At 34.6% G+C, this 17,825-nt stretch overlaps 3 protein-coding genes across 6 annotated transcripts; 2 read left to right on the forward strand and 1 right to left on the reverse strand.

Moving 5' to 3' along the window:
* Positions 1 to 80: 80 nt before the first annotated feature.
* Positions 81 to 2,556, forward strand: LOC105178126 (Plastid-lipid associated protein PAP / fibrillin family protein). 2 transcript variants are annotated; one of them, XR_016067441.1, is made up of 7 exons: positions 81 to 527; positions 899 to 1,014; positions 1,078 to 1,200; positions 1,507 to 1,605; positions 1,701 to 1,757; positions 1,929 to 2,002; positions 2,313 to 2,331. XR_016067441.1 is itself a non-coding variant. In XM_011101499.3 (7 exons), the coding sequence occupies exons 1-7, from the start codon at positions 257 to 259 to the stop codon at positions 2,395 to 2,397; spliced, it is 813 nt and encodes a 270-aa protein (XP_011099801.1). In that variant the 5' UTR covers positions 91 to 256; the 3' UTR covers positions 2,398 to 2,556. The 2 variants fall into 2 exon arrangements, 1 of the variants encoding a protein (XP_011099801.1); XM_011101499.3 differs by having other exon boundaries at positions 91 to 527; positions 1,701 to 1,745; positions 2,313 to 2,556.
* Positions 2,557 to 5,528: 2,972 nt separating this feature from the next.
* LOC105178384 (pre-mRNA-splicing factor ISY1-like protein) lies at positions 5,529 to 8,891 on the reverse strand. Of its 3 annotated transcripts, XR_016067163.1 has the most exons (5): positions 8,304 to 8,891; positions 7,380 to 7,821; positions 6,254 to 6,353; positions 6,048 to 6,111; positions 5,529 to 5,972 (listed from the first exon to the last, which is right to left on the reverse strand). XR_016067163.1 is itself a non-coding variant. In XM_020699144.2 (3 exons), the coding sequence occupies exons 1-2, from the start codon at positions 8,765 to 8,767 to the stop codon at positions 7,383 to 7,385; spliced, it is 903 nt and encodes a 300-aa protein (XP_020554803.2). In that variant the 5' UTR covers positions 8,768 to 8,888; the 3' UTR covers positions 5,529 to 5,972; positions 7,380 to 7,382. The 3 variants fall into 3 exon arrangements, 1 of the variants encoding a protein (XP_020554803.2); XR_016067164.1 differs by lacking the exon at positions 6,254 to 6,353; XM_020699144.2 differs by lacking the exons at positions 6,048 to 6,111; positions 6,254 to 6,353 and having other exon boundaries at positions 8,304 to 8,888.
* Positions 8,892 to 11,789: 2,898 nt separating this feature from the next.
* CARA (carbamoyl phosphate synthetase A) lies at positions 11,790 to 17,250 on the forward strand. Its single transcript, XM_011101497.3, has 10 exons — positions 11,790 to 12,018; positions 12,179 to 12,311; positions 14,436 to 14,524; positions 14,603 to 14,663; positions 14,885 to 14,952; positions 15,049 to 15,177; positions 15,270 to 15,379; positions 15,478 to 15,825; positions 16,106 to 16,271; positions 16,826 to 17,250. Exons 1-10 carry the CDS (start codon positions 11,889 to 11,891, stop codon positions 16,873 to 16,875), a joined length of 1,284 nt encoding a protein of 427 aa, XP_011099799.1. The 5' UTR covers positions 11,790 to 11,888; the 3' UTR covers positions 16,876 to 17,250.
* Positions 17,251 to 17,825: the final 575 nt, after the last annotated feature.

A 17,825-nucleotide genomic window follows, 5' to 3' on the forward strand; every position in this document is an offset into this window, starting at 1 on the left:
CATGTCATATGTGTTGGGAAACAAATCATTTTTATCCATAACGAGCGGTAGGGAAAGGATATTTGATAAATAAATAAAATCTCAACAAATAAAAAATTCAATCCTTTATAGCATAACATACACATACAGTCATCTCTGTCGTTGCACAAACAAATAAATAAGAGAGAGCAATAATGTGGTAATGATATAAACTAGAGAAACAAAAAGGCAAGAAAGCAACAACATTGATATAATCTTGGTAGCAAGGTGTGGAGTAATGGGCAGCAGAAAGCTTATCCAACCATCAATCCCAGCTTCCCACGTGCTCCCTCCCAATCCCACCACCGTTAAGATGATGAAACTTCAACCGGCCAATCACAGCAATCCCATTAGATTTGGATTTTGGTCGCATTCTTGTGTGAGAGCTGCAGAAAAGAGCTGTGAGTTATTAGGTGGTGGTGCTGCTGCTGCTGAGGAGGAGGTGATAACAGTAGAAGGTTATAGAACTGCAGCCCAAATCAAAGAAACTCTTTTTGCTGCGCTACAGGGTATCAACACTCTCATTTCTTGCTTTTTTGTTGTATTATATTTATCTATATATAAATATTAACATTTGTAATTATATATTACAAAAATTTCATCCCGACCTCCCTCCTCACCGCCATCTCCCCCTCCCTACCCATCGTCGGCGTCACCCTCATCAGAACTGTGGATCCGAATGAAGTAAATTCTACAGTATTGATTTACTCCCTAAATTTGGACCTTATTGGACGGTTTATCGGTAAATATCATTTTATAATAAAAAATAAAAAATGCGCGTGTAAGTAGGTTTTTGCACATTTCACCTAGTGGTAAATTGCATTTCACCCTATTTTTATTACTTGTTTCTTGGAATTTTGCTGAAGGAGTTGCATTGCAGGCATTAACAGAGGCATATTTGGAGTCCCATCAGCAAAGAAAGCTGAAATTGAAGAATTGGTTGAGCTTCTGGAGTCCCAAAATCCCACTCCTAAACCAACACAGTGTTTGGAGAAGGTGCTTTTCTTGGCATGTGGAGTTAGTGTTGAAGTTGCTGTTTTTTTAATACGAGTATTGCAGGTAGCTGGATCTTGGAAGCTCATCTATAGCACCATTACTATTCTGGGCTCTAAAAGAACTAAGCTGGGATTGAGAGATTTTATCACCTTGGGAGATTTTTTCCAGTCAATTAATGTTGCTGAGGTATTCGTGTTCTTGTTGGTTGGCATGATCCCGTTTATGTTATGCCTGCTGTTTAATGTTTACATCCTGAGAAATGTGTGTGTATGTGTGTTGCATGTTCAAATCATTGTGTACAGATAGAAGTTGTTGGAACAATCTATATTCATTTTTTCCCGTTTCTTCTTAGTCCCTCAACAAGATAGTAAATCTCCATCATAAAACATTGTTGTTGAAGTTCAATTATTGTACTCAAGAATCGGAAATCGTATGTAATCTGCTGTGTTCTTTCACTACTAACGTTCCAGCATTTTATGATGGCAAATGGAGGGTAAAGCAGTTAACATGATCAAGTTCAGTGCCAAAGGTCTGAATCTGCTGAGTGGACAGTTAACAATCGATGCTTCGTTCAAGATTGCCTCAGAATCAGTAAGCTATACTTCATACATTTCTTCTCACGTTACAATGAAGAAAAGTAGAGAGGATGACAAGTTTCATTCCTTTTGATGTTCAAAACTGTGTAGCGAGTTGACATCAGCTACAACAAGTCAGTGATCACTCCAGAACAGGTATGAGAAAAGGCATGTATTCTGATAATCCATCAGTTATCATCCAAAAAAGCAAATGTGAAAAAATGCAACAAAATCAACTAACAATAATCAACCTAGTGGGAGGTTTAGCTGGATCACTTCTTGTTCTGACTGTCAAGCTGACATCGTTCATGCTTTTACTATGTTTCTTGATTGCTACAGTTGATGAACGTTTTCCGCAAAAACTATGACCTTCTTCTTGGCATCTTCAATCCTGATGGCTGGCTTGAGATCACGTAACTACATTCATCTTGTACATAATAGAATTACCTTTGTTCTGAACTTTTTGGAGTTGATGGATTTGGATTTGGAGGAAAAATTTCAAATGATATTATATTAAAAGAATTTGAAATCTATTACTGTTCAATAAAACATAGTTCAAATTTAGATTGAAAATTTTGAAATCCCTGTTGAACTCTAACCAAACAAATGTGACGGATTAATTACTATAGATTTGAAATATATGACTTCAAATCCATCAACCCAAATAAAATCTTACGAAATCTTTATATCATTGTCTGATAATCCGCTGTTTCGTCATAACAGGTACGTAGACGATTCCTTGAGAATCGGCAGAGATGACAAAGGAAATATGTTCATCTTAGAGAGACTAGAGGATGATAAGCCCTGAAAGATTTTGGTGACTCCCAATGAATTTGGTCTGAATTATTTGTTGTGGTTAGCCAATTTTACAAGCATCCCATTTGAATGTAGAACCATAATAATGCATTTTGTTACAGCTATGTTGAGTGGAAAGCAAGAGCTGAAGCTTCTTTTTATGAGTAAAGCATTCTTATGTTGTGCTATCAAAAGGAACTTTGATACACAATTTGTAAGAACTTCTGCTTTACATGATGAACTCAAAGCAACATGATTAATAATTGAATCATTCGTATCCAATTTTTAAAGAATTGGCTAAACTCCATTTTACCCTTGTGTTTCCGTCCCTCTATTTTTTAAAAAATAAGTTAAAAATTCTTTTGTATTTTAATAAATTTAGCAAAAAACTTCCTTTCCATTGGAAACTAACGCAAGGTGGGGTGCACGGGCTTGAAGTGCATTTGGGTTAAATATTTTTATTAATTATATTATTTTTTATAAATAATATTTATATTTAAATTAGTATTGTCTGTAATTAAAAAAAAAATAAATCCAATATATATCAAACAAAATAGTTAATTAAATATCTAATAATTATTATAATTATCTGAAATTATTCTTAATTAACTAAATTATATATTTAATGAATATAATTAAATAGAATTTTGTTTAAGAAAATATTGGGGGAGATGGCCGGCGCCCACTTTCTTTTGTTTGGGCGACATCGCCCCTATTTGCACGGGCGGGTGGGGGTGGAGGGGGAGGTGGGAGTAGGGTTTCTTTTTTATATAATATAAAATAATAATTTCTTTTTTTATATATTATTTTAATTATTTATATATAATATAAATAAAATAATTTATTGAATTCAAATCGTTTGTTTTCTTTTTAAAAATCTAATGATTGATATAAATTGATTAAATTCGACGATTATTATATAATTAAAGAAGAGGGGCAATTAAGTCATATGAAAATAAATTAACATCGTTAAGTCAATTAAGGGAGAGGGGCAAATAAACTACGTTTAACAAAATAAAGGGATTTTTTTTCCTAGTTTTAAAATATATAGTATTGTTTTTAGCCGAATTTCTAAAACACAAGGGGATTTTATGCTATTTAGCCTAAAGAATTCGACATTGGCAGAATAATTTGCTTTTTTGGAATGAATTCTCACATCAGAATCTATAGGTATTTAAGAAAAGGGCTAATTACACTTAGATCGTCGCTCAAAATGCTGAATTACACTTTTTCTAAAAAAAGTTTAACCACTAGCACAAGGTAACAATGATGAACATTTCAAACGAACTACTTTGATCCCAGATGAGTGAAATGTAATCAAGGAAGAAGTTTCTAAACGACGAATGCAAGCCTACAACAACAATTTTTATTAACCGTAAAAGATAGATGGGGTCCAAAAATTACTGAAATAGAAGGCATACGAAGCAGAAATAAATTTAAACATGAGAGAATTAGTTACAAGTACAACGTTGGCAAGCAGGGCTGTAGGAAGGAGGAGTTAGACGACCCAACATAGAGAACAAGGGGGATTTGATGATTTTTTAACATTTTTCGATGACATTCTTTTTGTAATTTTTTAATAATATTATTTAAATTATTTTACGGTCTGTCCTTTAAGCTCCAAAGAGAAAAGAGAGATGGTGGATACCTTTGTTGGGAGGAGAAAGCGGTTTTCCCGAAGACAATGGTGAGGAATACAGTAGCTATAAGGGATGACCTTCGACATCTCCGACACAACGGACATGTAGGAAGATGTCAAGACGGGCATCTTTATTGGCCGATGCACTTGATAGATGGACATTCGTTTACATAAGAACCGAAAACTAGACACAATCAGTCCATGCATTGAAGCACTGACTGTGAGATGCCTGGTTTGTAATGCATCTGAGGAGCTTCATGATCCCACTACAAGAAGGATGTCCCTTTACATATCACATCTCAACTGGGCGTGTATATTTCTGGGCTTTCACAGTTTTGGTGTGCTTGAATGGGTCGAATGGTTAGCTAGTCAGTCTTGAATGGTTGTTGTACAGGGCTGGGGATCATCTCCTTTTTGCTAAGTTCAGATGTATGCTGGATGATTATGTGCATACTGCTACCTGTGTTTTGAGTTGATGATGCCTAATTTCGACTTGGGTATTGCTAAACTAGTGATGATGGATGCATTATTCTACGCCGCTTGGGAAGTTTTGGGCCAACTAGACCACCCTCCATACATCTTTTGTGACAACTTTCTGCTTCAGAAGCTGTTATGCTATACTACCTACTAAAATGATGCATCATATAAAAGTGCCAAATTCATAGGATCTGGTGCTTGTTGGTTTGCCTCCATCAGTTTTTCTTTGTCATGATTCTTGTTGATTCTAAAACATGTAGTTCTAGTGGTGATTTATAAATGTAGATGCAGTTTGACGCGTTGCGGGTTCGATTTTGCTATGTTTCCCGTAGTTAAGTAGGTTAATTGCTTCATCTTTTATTTGCAATTTATGGTGTTGATGCCTGTGGGATCGTTCCTCTAGTTTTTGATTGTCAAAAAGGCTTGGCTTCTATATTTGACCTAGGCTGATTGTTGAAAAGCCTTGGATGGTCACAGAAAATATATATTCAGATTGACACAAGCCATGCGGACTGACAGATTCATTCACACAATACAGCAAATTAGAAATATAGACACCACACAGATTCATACAGAATCCAAATAATATATCTTATGAAATTGGGGAGTTTCAATTTCCATTTTCCTCTGTTAATTTAGGACAATGAGCAGGCAATTTGTACATTGTGTATTAAATTTATGGCCCAGTTCCTAGTTATGTAACCATTTAATGTTATCAAGCTAAGACTTTTCACTAGTAAGCGATAATGTTTGACTTGTGAGCTGAGGAATAATGGTAAGGAATTAGAGTAACCAAACACCATACAAATCAGATTCTTACTATAAGAGCCATAATATCACAATCTGTTTACACTTAAAACGGAGTTCGCTGATTGCTTTCATTTAATCAACTGCAAATTTGGCCTATATTCTAAGGCCGAAGCATTGGATATCAGAATTTTTATCTCTAAAGCTAGATTATATCCGAAGGGCAGGCCCATTCCTGCCTTTCCCAATAAACTAAACAATTCTTCCAAATCCCACAAGGATAACCATATGATATATTTTATATCTGATAAGATAGAATCCGGAGAAAGGATAATGGCTTATCCCCCTTGAGTCACAATTGGGAAGGTGAAACTGAAAGGCCAGTCGATAGGATGCACAGTAGTTTCACCAATCATATCTTGTCTTGTGCATACCAGATTACAGATTCACTATCACAACGGCATCCATTATCAGGCTACTATGGGTTTCATTACATACACAAAATTTGAATTCATTGACAGGTGCATGAACATTTTTAGTGCCTGCAACCCTCGCATGCCATGTTTGTGGTGCACCGTCTTCACAGCCTGCAAGAATAAGATCTACATTATCACATTCCTCTACTCTTGCCGTCATGCTGTGCCTCATGAGTACTACATGGAGAAGTTGCGCCATTGCATCGACACTTTTAGATGTGTCATTCTTGGTTTCACAATCTTGTCATCCTGAAAGAATTCACATACTTGATTAATTGAAACAGTTGAGTTGAAAAAACTGCCGAACTTGGCTCGAGTGCATACCCCCTCCAGCCGCCTCTAGATAACTCAAGTAACCAATGGAACCACAGAGAGCAGGTCTAGAGAACTGCATTGCAAATAATGATTACATCTCCAGCAGAGATGTGTGTTGGATTTGAAAAAAATCTAGATAGGTAGGGGAGTATCAATAAATGTTGAGATTCATTAGGATTATTTTTATATATTTCAGCATGCAGAAAAAGTCTCACCATCATTTTGTGGTTTTAACCTGAAGTCATCCAAGTGAGCAATAGGCTACGGGACCATCAATTAGAAATCACAATTAGATCTAAATATTGTCTGCCATGCCTGTCAATCAATGAACCTGTGAATAGTAAACTCAATTTTGACCCTAAAGTAGAAGACCGAAAAAGTTATATGCATGCAATTTACCGTAACAAGACTACAATTCTATTAATCGAGAACAATCTTGAACTAAATGTTCAGTCCCATATGCATCAGAATCTATAAAGGCCTCTAAACCAATTTCTGTAAAAAATCAGGTCTCTAATTAATAGGAATATTGATGCCAACTGACATTAAAAATCATGGTTCTACTAAACCCCTAAACAAATAAAGGAAACCCAAGCACATTTTATTCTCCATGAAAGAGTACCATTAAGGGTTTGGTATCATTTGAAACTGATTTAAGCTCCTACATGTCGAGAGCTAATATTAGGAAAAGCAAGGAGAAAAGAAATTAAAAAAGGAAAAAAGCATTGCTGGGTGCTTATCCGGACAAAAATTTCCTCATTTGTGACTTGTTAAAACAATGTAGAAACAAAATCCTCAAATTATATATAAAAGAAACAAAACATCTTGTTACTTCCACAAATAATAAGACAGCACAACCTAGTAAGAATAGTCCTCAAACCCACTGAAGGTATTTTTTGCCCAATTGTGGAATAAATGATGGCTAATAATCTATTGTTGGAGGCATACCATAGAAATTGCAAAAAATTTCACATGAAAGGAGAGATGATCTCATATGCCACACATAAAATAGAGCATATCATAATTACATGCACATTTTCAACCATCAGTTCCCAAAGTGATAAAACGTTAGTCAAGATATGAACAAGAGATGGGCATGTACTCCAGAAAAAGAAATTGTGCCTATATACTCCACTGAAAGGTCAATTTATCCTTGGATTTTCAGTGGCGCTCTTCAATAATCATGAGGAAACGCAGATCGTGGGCGTGAGCCATGTAGTGGCAATAGTTGACATATAATGAGAAGGAGAAAAATAGCTTTTCTATTCTAACAATTAAAGAAGTGCACATTGAAGAAAATACATACAAGACACATTTAATTTAACTGAACGGTCAGCATACCATCTAATGCTGAATATTAAGCAAGGTCTTTGCTTCAATTAGATCCTCCAACAACTCATTGCTTGTATATTTGCTTAACATTTCCTGCTTCTTTTTCTCAAGCACCTTCTTCTTTATCTCCTCCTCATCTGGCAGTGGCACATGTGCAACAAATTCCTTTTCCTTCTCCTTTTCCTCTCTCTCCCTTTCCTTTCTCCTTTCTTCCTCCACCACATCCTCTTCCTCTTCAAATAGAATCTTTGATGCAGCACCCACCTCTGCCACCTCCCCACTCTTTACAGCCCTCCTTGCTTCCTTCTTTATCTTCTCCATCTCCATCCAATCTGCCAGAGCTGCAGCCCTCATCTTCTGCTCTGCGGGTCCTTCTAGTTTCTCCAATATTCCATCCTCGTCATCCCTATAACCGTAATAACTTGCATCGATTCGTTTGTATATATCGTACCTACAAAATAATTTGTCAAAACTACATTAGGACAAACCTGGACACAAAGTCAAGAAAATAAAGAGAGGATCTATCAGCCCCTCTTACCAATTAATCATACTTATTGTCACTTGAAACAAACCAGTTATCCACATCTAGAAAACCTAGCAAAAACTACAAAATCTGCACGAAGTAAGAAATTTTAATATTAAGAATGTTGCCAGCCAAGGAAAGTCAAAAACCTAAAACATTCACTACATAAATAACTAATCACCGACTCCCAACCCTTCTCACAGTAAAACAAAAACAGCATCCGGGATAATTCCGATCCAAAATCCACGAGGCCATAACCTCATCCACCTCGCCCAATATTCAAAGAAAAAACAAACACACAGGAAACTCCACTGACTCGTTCTAACAGAAACCCTTGTTTCTCATCAGCACAGTCATTAAATCCTCCATTACCATTAAACGGAAAATGACAAACATAGAACCACGATTACCTTGTGCGCCTCTTCCGCAACTCGGGTGGCTTCTCGAACAACTCCCTGACACCAGGCAACTTCTTCGCCGCACCAAAGTACCTGTACCCCGGCCCCCTACCCCCGGGATTGGGCACATCTACAATATTACCATCCAAATCAGTCATCTTCGCCGAATGCTTCGTATAGTTCGGTCCACCTAGCTCCACAATACGCCGTTCCCAATGCGTCTTCTCTCGAATCAATTTGTTGATCTCATCGTTCAGGTCGCGGAGGCGATGCTCGCCGAGACCTTCGTTCTGGATTTCAGCCACTTTACGACCTATTTCCCGCATAATTTGCTGGCGCCACTTGTCCGCCTCCGCCAAGTCGCGGCACTCGGAGGCGAGGTATGGGCGCCGCTCCTTGGGTTTCTTCTTCTCCTCCGATTTCATGGCGATGAAACGGTTCAGCATGGACTGCGCTTTCTCTTCGTTACGAGCCATGGCGGAAGAATTGAGGTCGAATTAGGGTTTCCTTTGGTGAGGGAATAAAACCCTGGTCTGGAGGTTTGCAGATTAGGGGAACAGAGAATGGAACTATGTTTCCGAGAACGAAAAAGAGTATAATGTATTGGGAACGAGGGCACAAAAGTCTCCCTAACGACGTCGCTTCATTGGGACATTTAACCTGCCAAGATTTGTGAGAGATGAGAATAAACAAATTTATTACCAAAAAAAGAAAAAGAAAATTATACTAACCCAATGCATATAATAGATAGTTTTTTTATATTTTAATATATAAAATTAATATATTATATTACAAAGAGAAAAAAAATAATTTATCAAGTAATATAAAATTTAAAATATCGAACAAGTTAGCTATTTTACAATTCAATGGCATTTTTTACTTTACAAAAAATTAGTGTAGTGGTATTTCGTTTGTGGGTGTGGAGGGTCTTTCATTTTTATTTTAGTTCAGATTTTACGTGAGAAAATTAATTTTTATCATGTATATATAATATATTAAATGTGACAATAAAAATATTGGATAAAAATAAGAACATCGGGAAAAATAAAAAATAATAATAAAAAATCTGAGAGTGAGTAAAGTAAATGATCCATAAATGTTCTTTTGAAATGAGCATTTTTACATTTTCATATAAAAATATTTTAAGAAATTATAAAAAAAAGTAAAATATATAATCAAAAAAGTATTTTAATCAATTCATCACAAAAGTTGAATAAAAATGTAAAACAGACTAACGGAATGAGCTCGTCGTTAGACGGATGTTAGAATTATAAGATATTTATAATTTTTCAAATGACTTATGGTATTTATAATTATGTCAAATTTTTTAAACAATGACTGTAATTTAGGACCCCCAATCTCATTAGTTTATTTTCAATTAAATCCACAAGGTCAGTTGGCATGTTAATTTTCACAAATATTACTAGGGTAATTACAACTACGTCTCCATTGTGGTTTGAAATAATTATAAATACTTTTTATTATTTGATAAATTATAAATATCTATTTTCAAATAAAAAATAAATATATAGTCCTTAAATGGTAAGGTATAAATTACTTTCTTAAAATATTGTTCTTTATTTTTTAAAAAAATATCTAAAAATATAAAAAAAAAATTGAGAATGAGTAAAATAAATAATCCATAATACATATTAGTCTATAAAAATATTTTAATTTTTTAAAAAATATATAAAATCATTATTTATATTCCAAAATATCTTTTCGATCAGTTAATCAAAAAAATTGCATGAAAACATTGGAGGCTAACGAAACGAGCTGTTAAAATCATATGAATATTTGTAATTTTTCAAACAACATGGAGGTATTTTTGAAAAAAGGCCATCCACAATCACAAACTACGGCTAATGACACAGCAACACTAATTTTTTTGAGAAGCCCAAAATGTCCTTCATAACATAACCAACTTATTTAACTTTCCAAATTTTACATTAATCGATAAATTTATTTTTATTTTCTTGCTTTTTTTTAATATAATGTATTAACTTATACTTAACACTTTTATTTATAATATATTTATTAAAAAATAATTTATTATATAAATACAAAACATTATGCCACGACGGCTAGTTATACACCAAAAACGAGAAGATGTTTCTTGCCTTTCCACTAGTTTCCACTGGAGATAAACAGGTTAAATGCAAATTAATATGTAAAATTAGCAAATAACTCTCCATAAAAAAATAAAATAATAAATTACTCCACATATTTTGAAAAATGAAGCAAATTATCCTATTATCTAAACTATTAATAAGGGATAATTTACTTTATTTTTTAAAATACATAGGACAATTTGTTAATTTTTTTATATAAATTTATCTGCTCATTTATTATATCATATAGGATAAATTACATTTTTTTTTCGGAAATAAATCAATCCACATCCACTTAGTTGAAGGCCTGAAGCAGTCTTCGGCCTCACAACGGTCCGGACTATACTCCGGATCAGAATTTCTTCCAATTTCTAACTCTATCTAATAAAGATTTGCATGTATATATATTTATAATTCTCTCTAATTCAAATATAATATCTATATTTTTTATAAGAAAAACATATTGTCAATATATAAATTCGAAAACATCTCAAATTGAATAGGGGAAGAAATATTTTATCATCTGAATTATGATGTGTGTTTTTTTTATACTTTTTTTCGCTTAAATTATTTTTTGATAATTTTTGTCATCCATAATACCCAAGATTTGTGCATTGTCATATCATTTAATTGAAAAGTGATCACATGCTCCGCAAATGCTATATTTTAAAGACAAAAATATTAATTCAAGACAATAAATCATTTTTGATTGAAAAATTACATGAGCTACAAGTGGAGAGGATGAAATTATCCATAAAAAATAATAAATTTGGCGTTTTGCCCTTCAAAATAACTTTTTTCATGCATTTAAAATGAAATTGTTGTATATTTTAGATGGTAAAGTTTAAAGAAAAATATCTTAGGTGAAAAAGTGTGGGCGATAATGCCTATTGATAAAGTTGAGGCCCTATGATTTTAAGGTCATGATTTTCAACCTTACTAACATGTGAGATGTTATTTTATTTTAATAGTAATTGTTATTATGCTTTAATAGTTGACGTTAATTAATATAATTATCTGATATTGATAATTAATACATAATTGTTATAATTGTTGGTTGTTATTATATAAGTATTAAATATTGATATTTTTAATCGATTTATTCAATAAATAGTTTATTAATTTTATTTTAAAAAGAATATGAAAATACGGTAGTCCAGATGACAAAAATATATTTTTCCCCCAATTAAATGTGATATGGCTTTTACTTTCAAAATTTTAAAATTAAATTTATAGTTTTCTTTATTCAACTTATTTTTTAAAACTCTAAGAGCAAAATCAAACTAATTTATTGTTTAATTTCCAAATTCTTTACAAAATATCCATTTTTGTTAATTTCCCCATACATAAATCTCACTCTCTCTCCCTCTCATGTGTCAGTAGAAATCCCTAGCCGCTTGCCCCCCCCCCCCCCGCCTTCCTCTATTGGAAAACCTAGACCCAGACTCAGCTAGAGGTTCTCAGCTCACTGTACTGCTACATTTCCATGAATTGTGCTTTGGGGATGGCTGTCACTCAGTTTCCGCCTTGCTTTACACTGAATACGCCGAAAGTCCGGCTCTTCACCGTCAATTGCCAATCCGTTTCTCCAGCTGCATCCGGGATGTCTTCCACTGGTATGTGCGTTGGTTCGTACGTATGCATGTATGTGTGTGTATATTTGGGTCCGGAATATTGTGGGAGTTCAATTTTGTGGGTTTTTTTTTTTTTGCTTTTAAGTGATGTTTGTTGTTGCTTGTTTGGTGTGTAATTTTGTTTGGAAAAAATGGGTTTTAGGATTGGTGGAAAAGCCATGGAAGGTGTCAGATGCAAGGCTGGTGCTGGAGGATGGTTCTGTGTGGCGGGCGAAGTCGTTTGGTGCTTCTGGAACCCAAGTTGGTGAAGTGGTTTTTAATACATCATTAACGGGGTAATTTATTTTTTTACTTGTTCTGGTGTTGTTTCATTCCTTCTTCCTTTTTGTGTAATATTCTTCCTTATGTTTTAATTTCCTCCTCCGTATGTTGCATAATCCTTGATAGTTAATTAGCTTTTGCACGCTGTTTCTTGTTCGAGATTTTGCCAATGGTTGCAATTGCATGATTTCCGCATGGATTGTGTGATTAATTGATCAAACATCGAAGACTAGAAGTTGAGTTTACAATGAAAATTCTTTGTACAAGCAAAGAGTTGAATATGAGGTAGGAGTTGATAAGACAGCACGTAGACATGGATCTGAAGTAGCTCTTGCATTTCTTCGATTTTCTTTCTTTCTTGATTTGTTTCTCCTGTTTATTTCACGAGGTGGTGTCGATCAGTGTGATGTGTGATACCTCTTAGCTAATAGAACTGGTAAATATAAAATGCTGGTTGCATGAAAGCTAGGTGGAGGTGGTTAGGAGATTCAAGTTATGAATTCTCACAACTGATCATGGGGACTTATCTACACACATATCCAAAAAAAGAAGCAATCTCACACACTGTTTAACTGGGTTATACACAGAAAAAGGTGCATGATAGAGATGTGGATCTTCTATCATTTCGCATTTTGATCAGGTTCCTTCTCTCTGTTCCCTCTCCTTCATCTTTCGTTACATTCATTTAGAAGAAAATAAAATCCAGAACAATAATAAACACCAATCGAATGAAAAGAAACAAAGAAAGAAGTACGTTATAAACATAGTTGATTTTTCCTCTCAGAGGCTCTGTGATTTGGAAAACTATTTCATACAGACATTTTGGTTTCAGGGTCAGTAATATTGGAGCTGAAACATATAAGAGAACTCACAAAAGGACAAAATAGAGCATGTGGTGAAGATGAGAGTACTGCAATGGTTCAAATGAATATCTCTTGGAAAGAACTCTTTAAAAAGTTAGATTAAGTTTTTTGTTTGTGATGTTAGAAAATGCATCATTTTTGGATTATGATTTGTTTGAAAAAAGGAATTCGTATTACAAGTGTTTGTAGGCCCTTCATTATAAGATGAGCACTTGTGCTGAAGTAGGTATTGCCCTTTTGCTCAGTTGTACAAAGTTCTACAGAGTAATCTGTTTGGGATCATCGACTTTATGTTTCTAACTAATAGACCTTTATGCAAGCTTTTCTGGTTAAAGAGTAATCAACTGATACTCCAACTCTCCAACTAAAAGAAATGTTAAGATCTTACCCTTTTATCAAATACAGAGAGAAGGTTCTGTTCAGGGACAATAGTTTCATTCTTTTGAAGGTCAAAGAAATTGAGGATTTGTCCTGAAGTATGTGTCTCAAATCCAAACCCTTAACAGAGCTAAATTAGGATCAAGTCTAATATATTTGTGCGACAGGAACTGTTTGCTGAAGCATGCATGGCTCCTGCTGGTCATCATGTAATTGCATGACAATGCTGAATGGCTTGAAAAGCTTGCTTCCTGTTATGGCTTTTGTGTATTACAGAAAACCTGCCTCAAAGAACCATTTGGAGTTCCTTTTAGTAGTTCAGATTGCATATTAGTGAACTCAATTTTACAAAATCAATTTACTTTAGACTTACTAAAAACTTTAGACCAACCAAAATAAGGTCATGGGATAAGCCCAATACTCTTACTACCTACCTGAGATTCTAATAAAAATCACTCATATCAAAATTGAATAAGAAACAGAGCTGCTAAAAGACAATAGAAATAATAACAGTTTAATAACTTTGAAGCACATAAAAAGTAAACCTCTAAGAATATGAATTTTTAATATTTCAAAAGTAGACTGAATCTTAGCATCTTATTGACCAGAGGTCTTTTTCCAGGTAATTGTTATTGCCAATTTTGCACCTGGTGGGTCCATAACCCTAAGCATGCATTCACCTCAATCATGTGAATATGTTTCCCTTATTATGTTTAAGAGGGAAAACATTTAAGTCAATGGTTGGTTACATTGAAAAATATACGTAAGTCATAATTGAATCCTGAGTCTAGGAAAAGGGCATTGTTGCAGACAAGGTTTTGGTGACATAAGACTTGTGCTTGTACCTCTCTGATTCTTTGTGGTTCAGTATCAAAGTTTCATTTCCTTGCATCACAGGTACCAAGAGATCCTTACAGATCCTAGTTATGCTGGCCAATTTGTCCTGATGACTAACCCACACATTGGAAATACTGGTGTCAATTTTGGTAGGTGGATTGGGTGTTTTATATTTGGCAAACTTTAGTCTGGAAAGGGTTCTAACTTGGCGTGCTTTTTTTTGGCAGATGATGAAGAATCGAAGCAATGCTTTCTAGCAGGACTGGTTATCCGAAGTTTGAGTATTAGGTTATCCCTTTTGAGACTTTGGGTTTTAGCCATCATTTCCTTAAACTTTTAAAGCTTCCCTTCATGTGGCTTTGGCTTTTCACTTTTCATCATTCTTTTTACTTTTTTTCTTTTAAAACTTCCCATCATGTGACTTTGGGTTTTTCTAACCATGCATGTTTCTTCTTGTTACTCCTCCCTTGCATTTTCGTCTTGTATATTTACTGCAAAATGCTTTGCAGCACCTCAAATTGGAGATGCACAGAAACACTTGGAGAGTATTTGGCATCCAGGAACATTATGGGAATATGTAAGTGTTAATTTCATATGTCATTCTTCTTTTGCAAATAGCAGCACTCAATGGCAAGTCGATCATTTCTGATTGTCTTGTTCTGTTGTGCTGCAGATGATGTCGACACTCGTGCTATTACCCGTAGATTGAGAGAAGATGGCAGCCTTATTGGTGTATTGAGCACTGAAGAATCTAAAACAGATGACGAACTTCTGAAAGTGTCTCGAACTTGGGATATAGTTGGTAATTTGCCTCAAGAAAAGATTGTTAACAGATAATACAGGTCAAAATTTATGGCATGAGAAAAATGACTGGCTTTATTATAAATTGTACAGGGGTGGACTTGATAAGTGGTGTCACCTGCAAGGCTCCTTATGAATGGGTTGATAGAACAGGTTCAGAATGGGAGTTTAACTTAAACGGAAGAAATGAAGAGACTTTTCAAGTTAGTGTCACATGTTGAGTATTATTGCTCTAAAGATGAATGCTTGCAGATTTGGAGTAAATTATCGTTTTATTCTTATTTTTTATTTTTTGATGAAGGTTGTTGCATATGATTTTGGTATCAAGCATAATATACTCCGACGCCTGGCATCCTATGGCTGTAAAATCACTGTGGTTCCTTCAACGTGGCCTGCGTCTGAAACCCTGAAGATGAAACCAGATGGTGTACTTTTCAGCAATGGTCCAGGAGACCCATCAGCAGTCCCTTATGCAGTTGAAGCTGTCAAAGAAATAATCGGAAAAGTTCCTGTTTTTGGTATCTGCATGGGTCACCAATTGCTTGGTCAAGCACTAGGGGGTAAAACCTTCAAGATGAAATTTGGTCACCATGGAGGAAATCATCCTGTTCGTAATATTCGAAATGGTCGTGTTGAGATCAGTGCTCAGGTTTGTTCATCCACAGGGTATTCTTTGTTTAACCTTTATCTGGTATAGAAGAAGTATGTTGACTGGCGCTATACTCGATGCTCATTGCTTTTATTTGTTTCCATGAGTTTGTGTAAACTTATGGTGAAGATTAAAGTAAAAAAGATGACGAACATAATTGAAATCTGGATCTTCTTGTAACTTCACCGTTTTCGCTTTTCCTCTGGCCTTCTTTTTCGTGGGGTTTTGACACTTCTACTAATAATTTTGCTTTAAAGTGATCCTAATTCATCTTCTGCAGAATCACAATTATGCTGTTGACCCTGAATCACTTCCTGAAGGTGTAGAGGTGACTCATGTCAATCTCAATGATGGAAGCTGTGCTGGTCTTGCATTTCCTCAGCAAAAGCTCATGTCGCTTCAATACCATCCTGAAGCTTCCCCTGGACCCCATGACTCAGATCTTGGTATGGTTTTCATTTATTGAACCAGTTCCGACCTTCACTTCATATATGGATGCATGAATATTTTTGCTCACCACTTTGCTGCTTCAAAATTTGCACGCCAAACATGATCCACACTATTCATATACCTTATTTATGTCAAGTTTTCTTGTGAAAGGGATACACAAGTTTGCTTGTTTGTATTATTTATGACTTTGACAAATTGAAATTCAGCTTTAACCATTACCTATCTCAAGAGTGGCTGGCTGATAGCTGAATCCTAGTCCATGAGACTGTTTAAGCCAAGAAAGATTGGACTAGTCTCAACCTCCATTTTTTAATGTTATTCTCTTGGAGAAAAACCATATTGGGAACATCAGCTAAACCTGTGGTCTTTAAACTGACAGTAGGCTCTGGGAACACTGTCATCTATGTCTTAGACATGACCATTACTATTATAGGAATTGCTAAGTTGTGAAGTGCTAATGAATGTTCTTGGCAAAGTTATTATTTTTCTTTTTTAAATTTATGAACTTTTATATGCCTATTGCCATACTAATTAAACTATTCTATCACAGTATTTGGTGAATTCATTGAACTAATGAAGCAAGAAAGGCAGAGAACATAATGAAATATGGCACCAGTGTCTGTCAACGGTTGATAGCTCGATCGGAGTGATGGCTGCTGATAAGTGTGAATGTCGCATCAGGTGCTCAAGATTGAGGCCACTTGGAAATATATTTGCTGCATTGGGGTCTTTCAGTGTTTATTTTGTCATGCTAATCTAAATAAAGAGACTTCGTTGAGTGCTCCGTCCATAGGTTTAGAAAAGCTAAAAATATAAGAAAATGTTGAAATTAAGTTTCTTTAGTTACTTTCTTCGATGAGTCTCCAAATATTTTCTTTATATCTCTAGCATCATTTTGTTGCAGAAGTAGGGAGAATTGTATTCCTGTTGAAATGTCTCAGAAATTTAGATATATGGAACGTAGAATTAGCAGCACCATACCTCCAACACAAATATAATAAACTTACACCAATCCCACTTTCTAACTATCCTAACTACTGGACATGGTCATTGACATTTCGCAACCAAGAGGGCCTAACTACTTATACATAATCGTAGGAGAAATTGCAATTTTAGTTTCATAGGATAGGGGATGTTGAACTTTTATAATTCCGTATTTTATGATACTAATATTTTTTATCTCATAGAAATAAAAAAACGTGGCCGACATAGTCTTATACACTCATTTTATGTGATTAAATCTGTTATGCTTTGGGACAATATTTGTAATGTTTTTTAATCCTGTGAGATAAAAAATATTGAGTTGCAATATTGGGCGATCAAAAGAGCAAAACATTCTTGTAATGATTATAAGGGTATTAAATATCAAGTAATATTTTTTTTGCATATTTTATTTTTTCATCCCCACTTATACTACCACTAAATCTTATCCTTTTTTAAAAGAAAAGTTGAAGAATTTTTGATAAAATAAGATCATAAAATTTATAACACATCACTCATGATAAATTTTAATTAAATTGAAGAAAATTGAGCTGATTTGTAAAGACTCT

Source organism: Sesamum indicum, linkage group LG9, assembly GCF_026168435.1.
Source record: "Sesamum indicum cultivar Baizhima isolate 11 linkage group LG9, ASM2616843v1, whole genome shotgun sequence".
Taxonomy (NCBI): Eukaryota; Viridiplantae; Streptophyta; class Magnoliopsida; order Lamiales; family Pedaliaceae; genus Sesamum; species Sesamum indicum.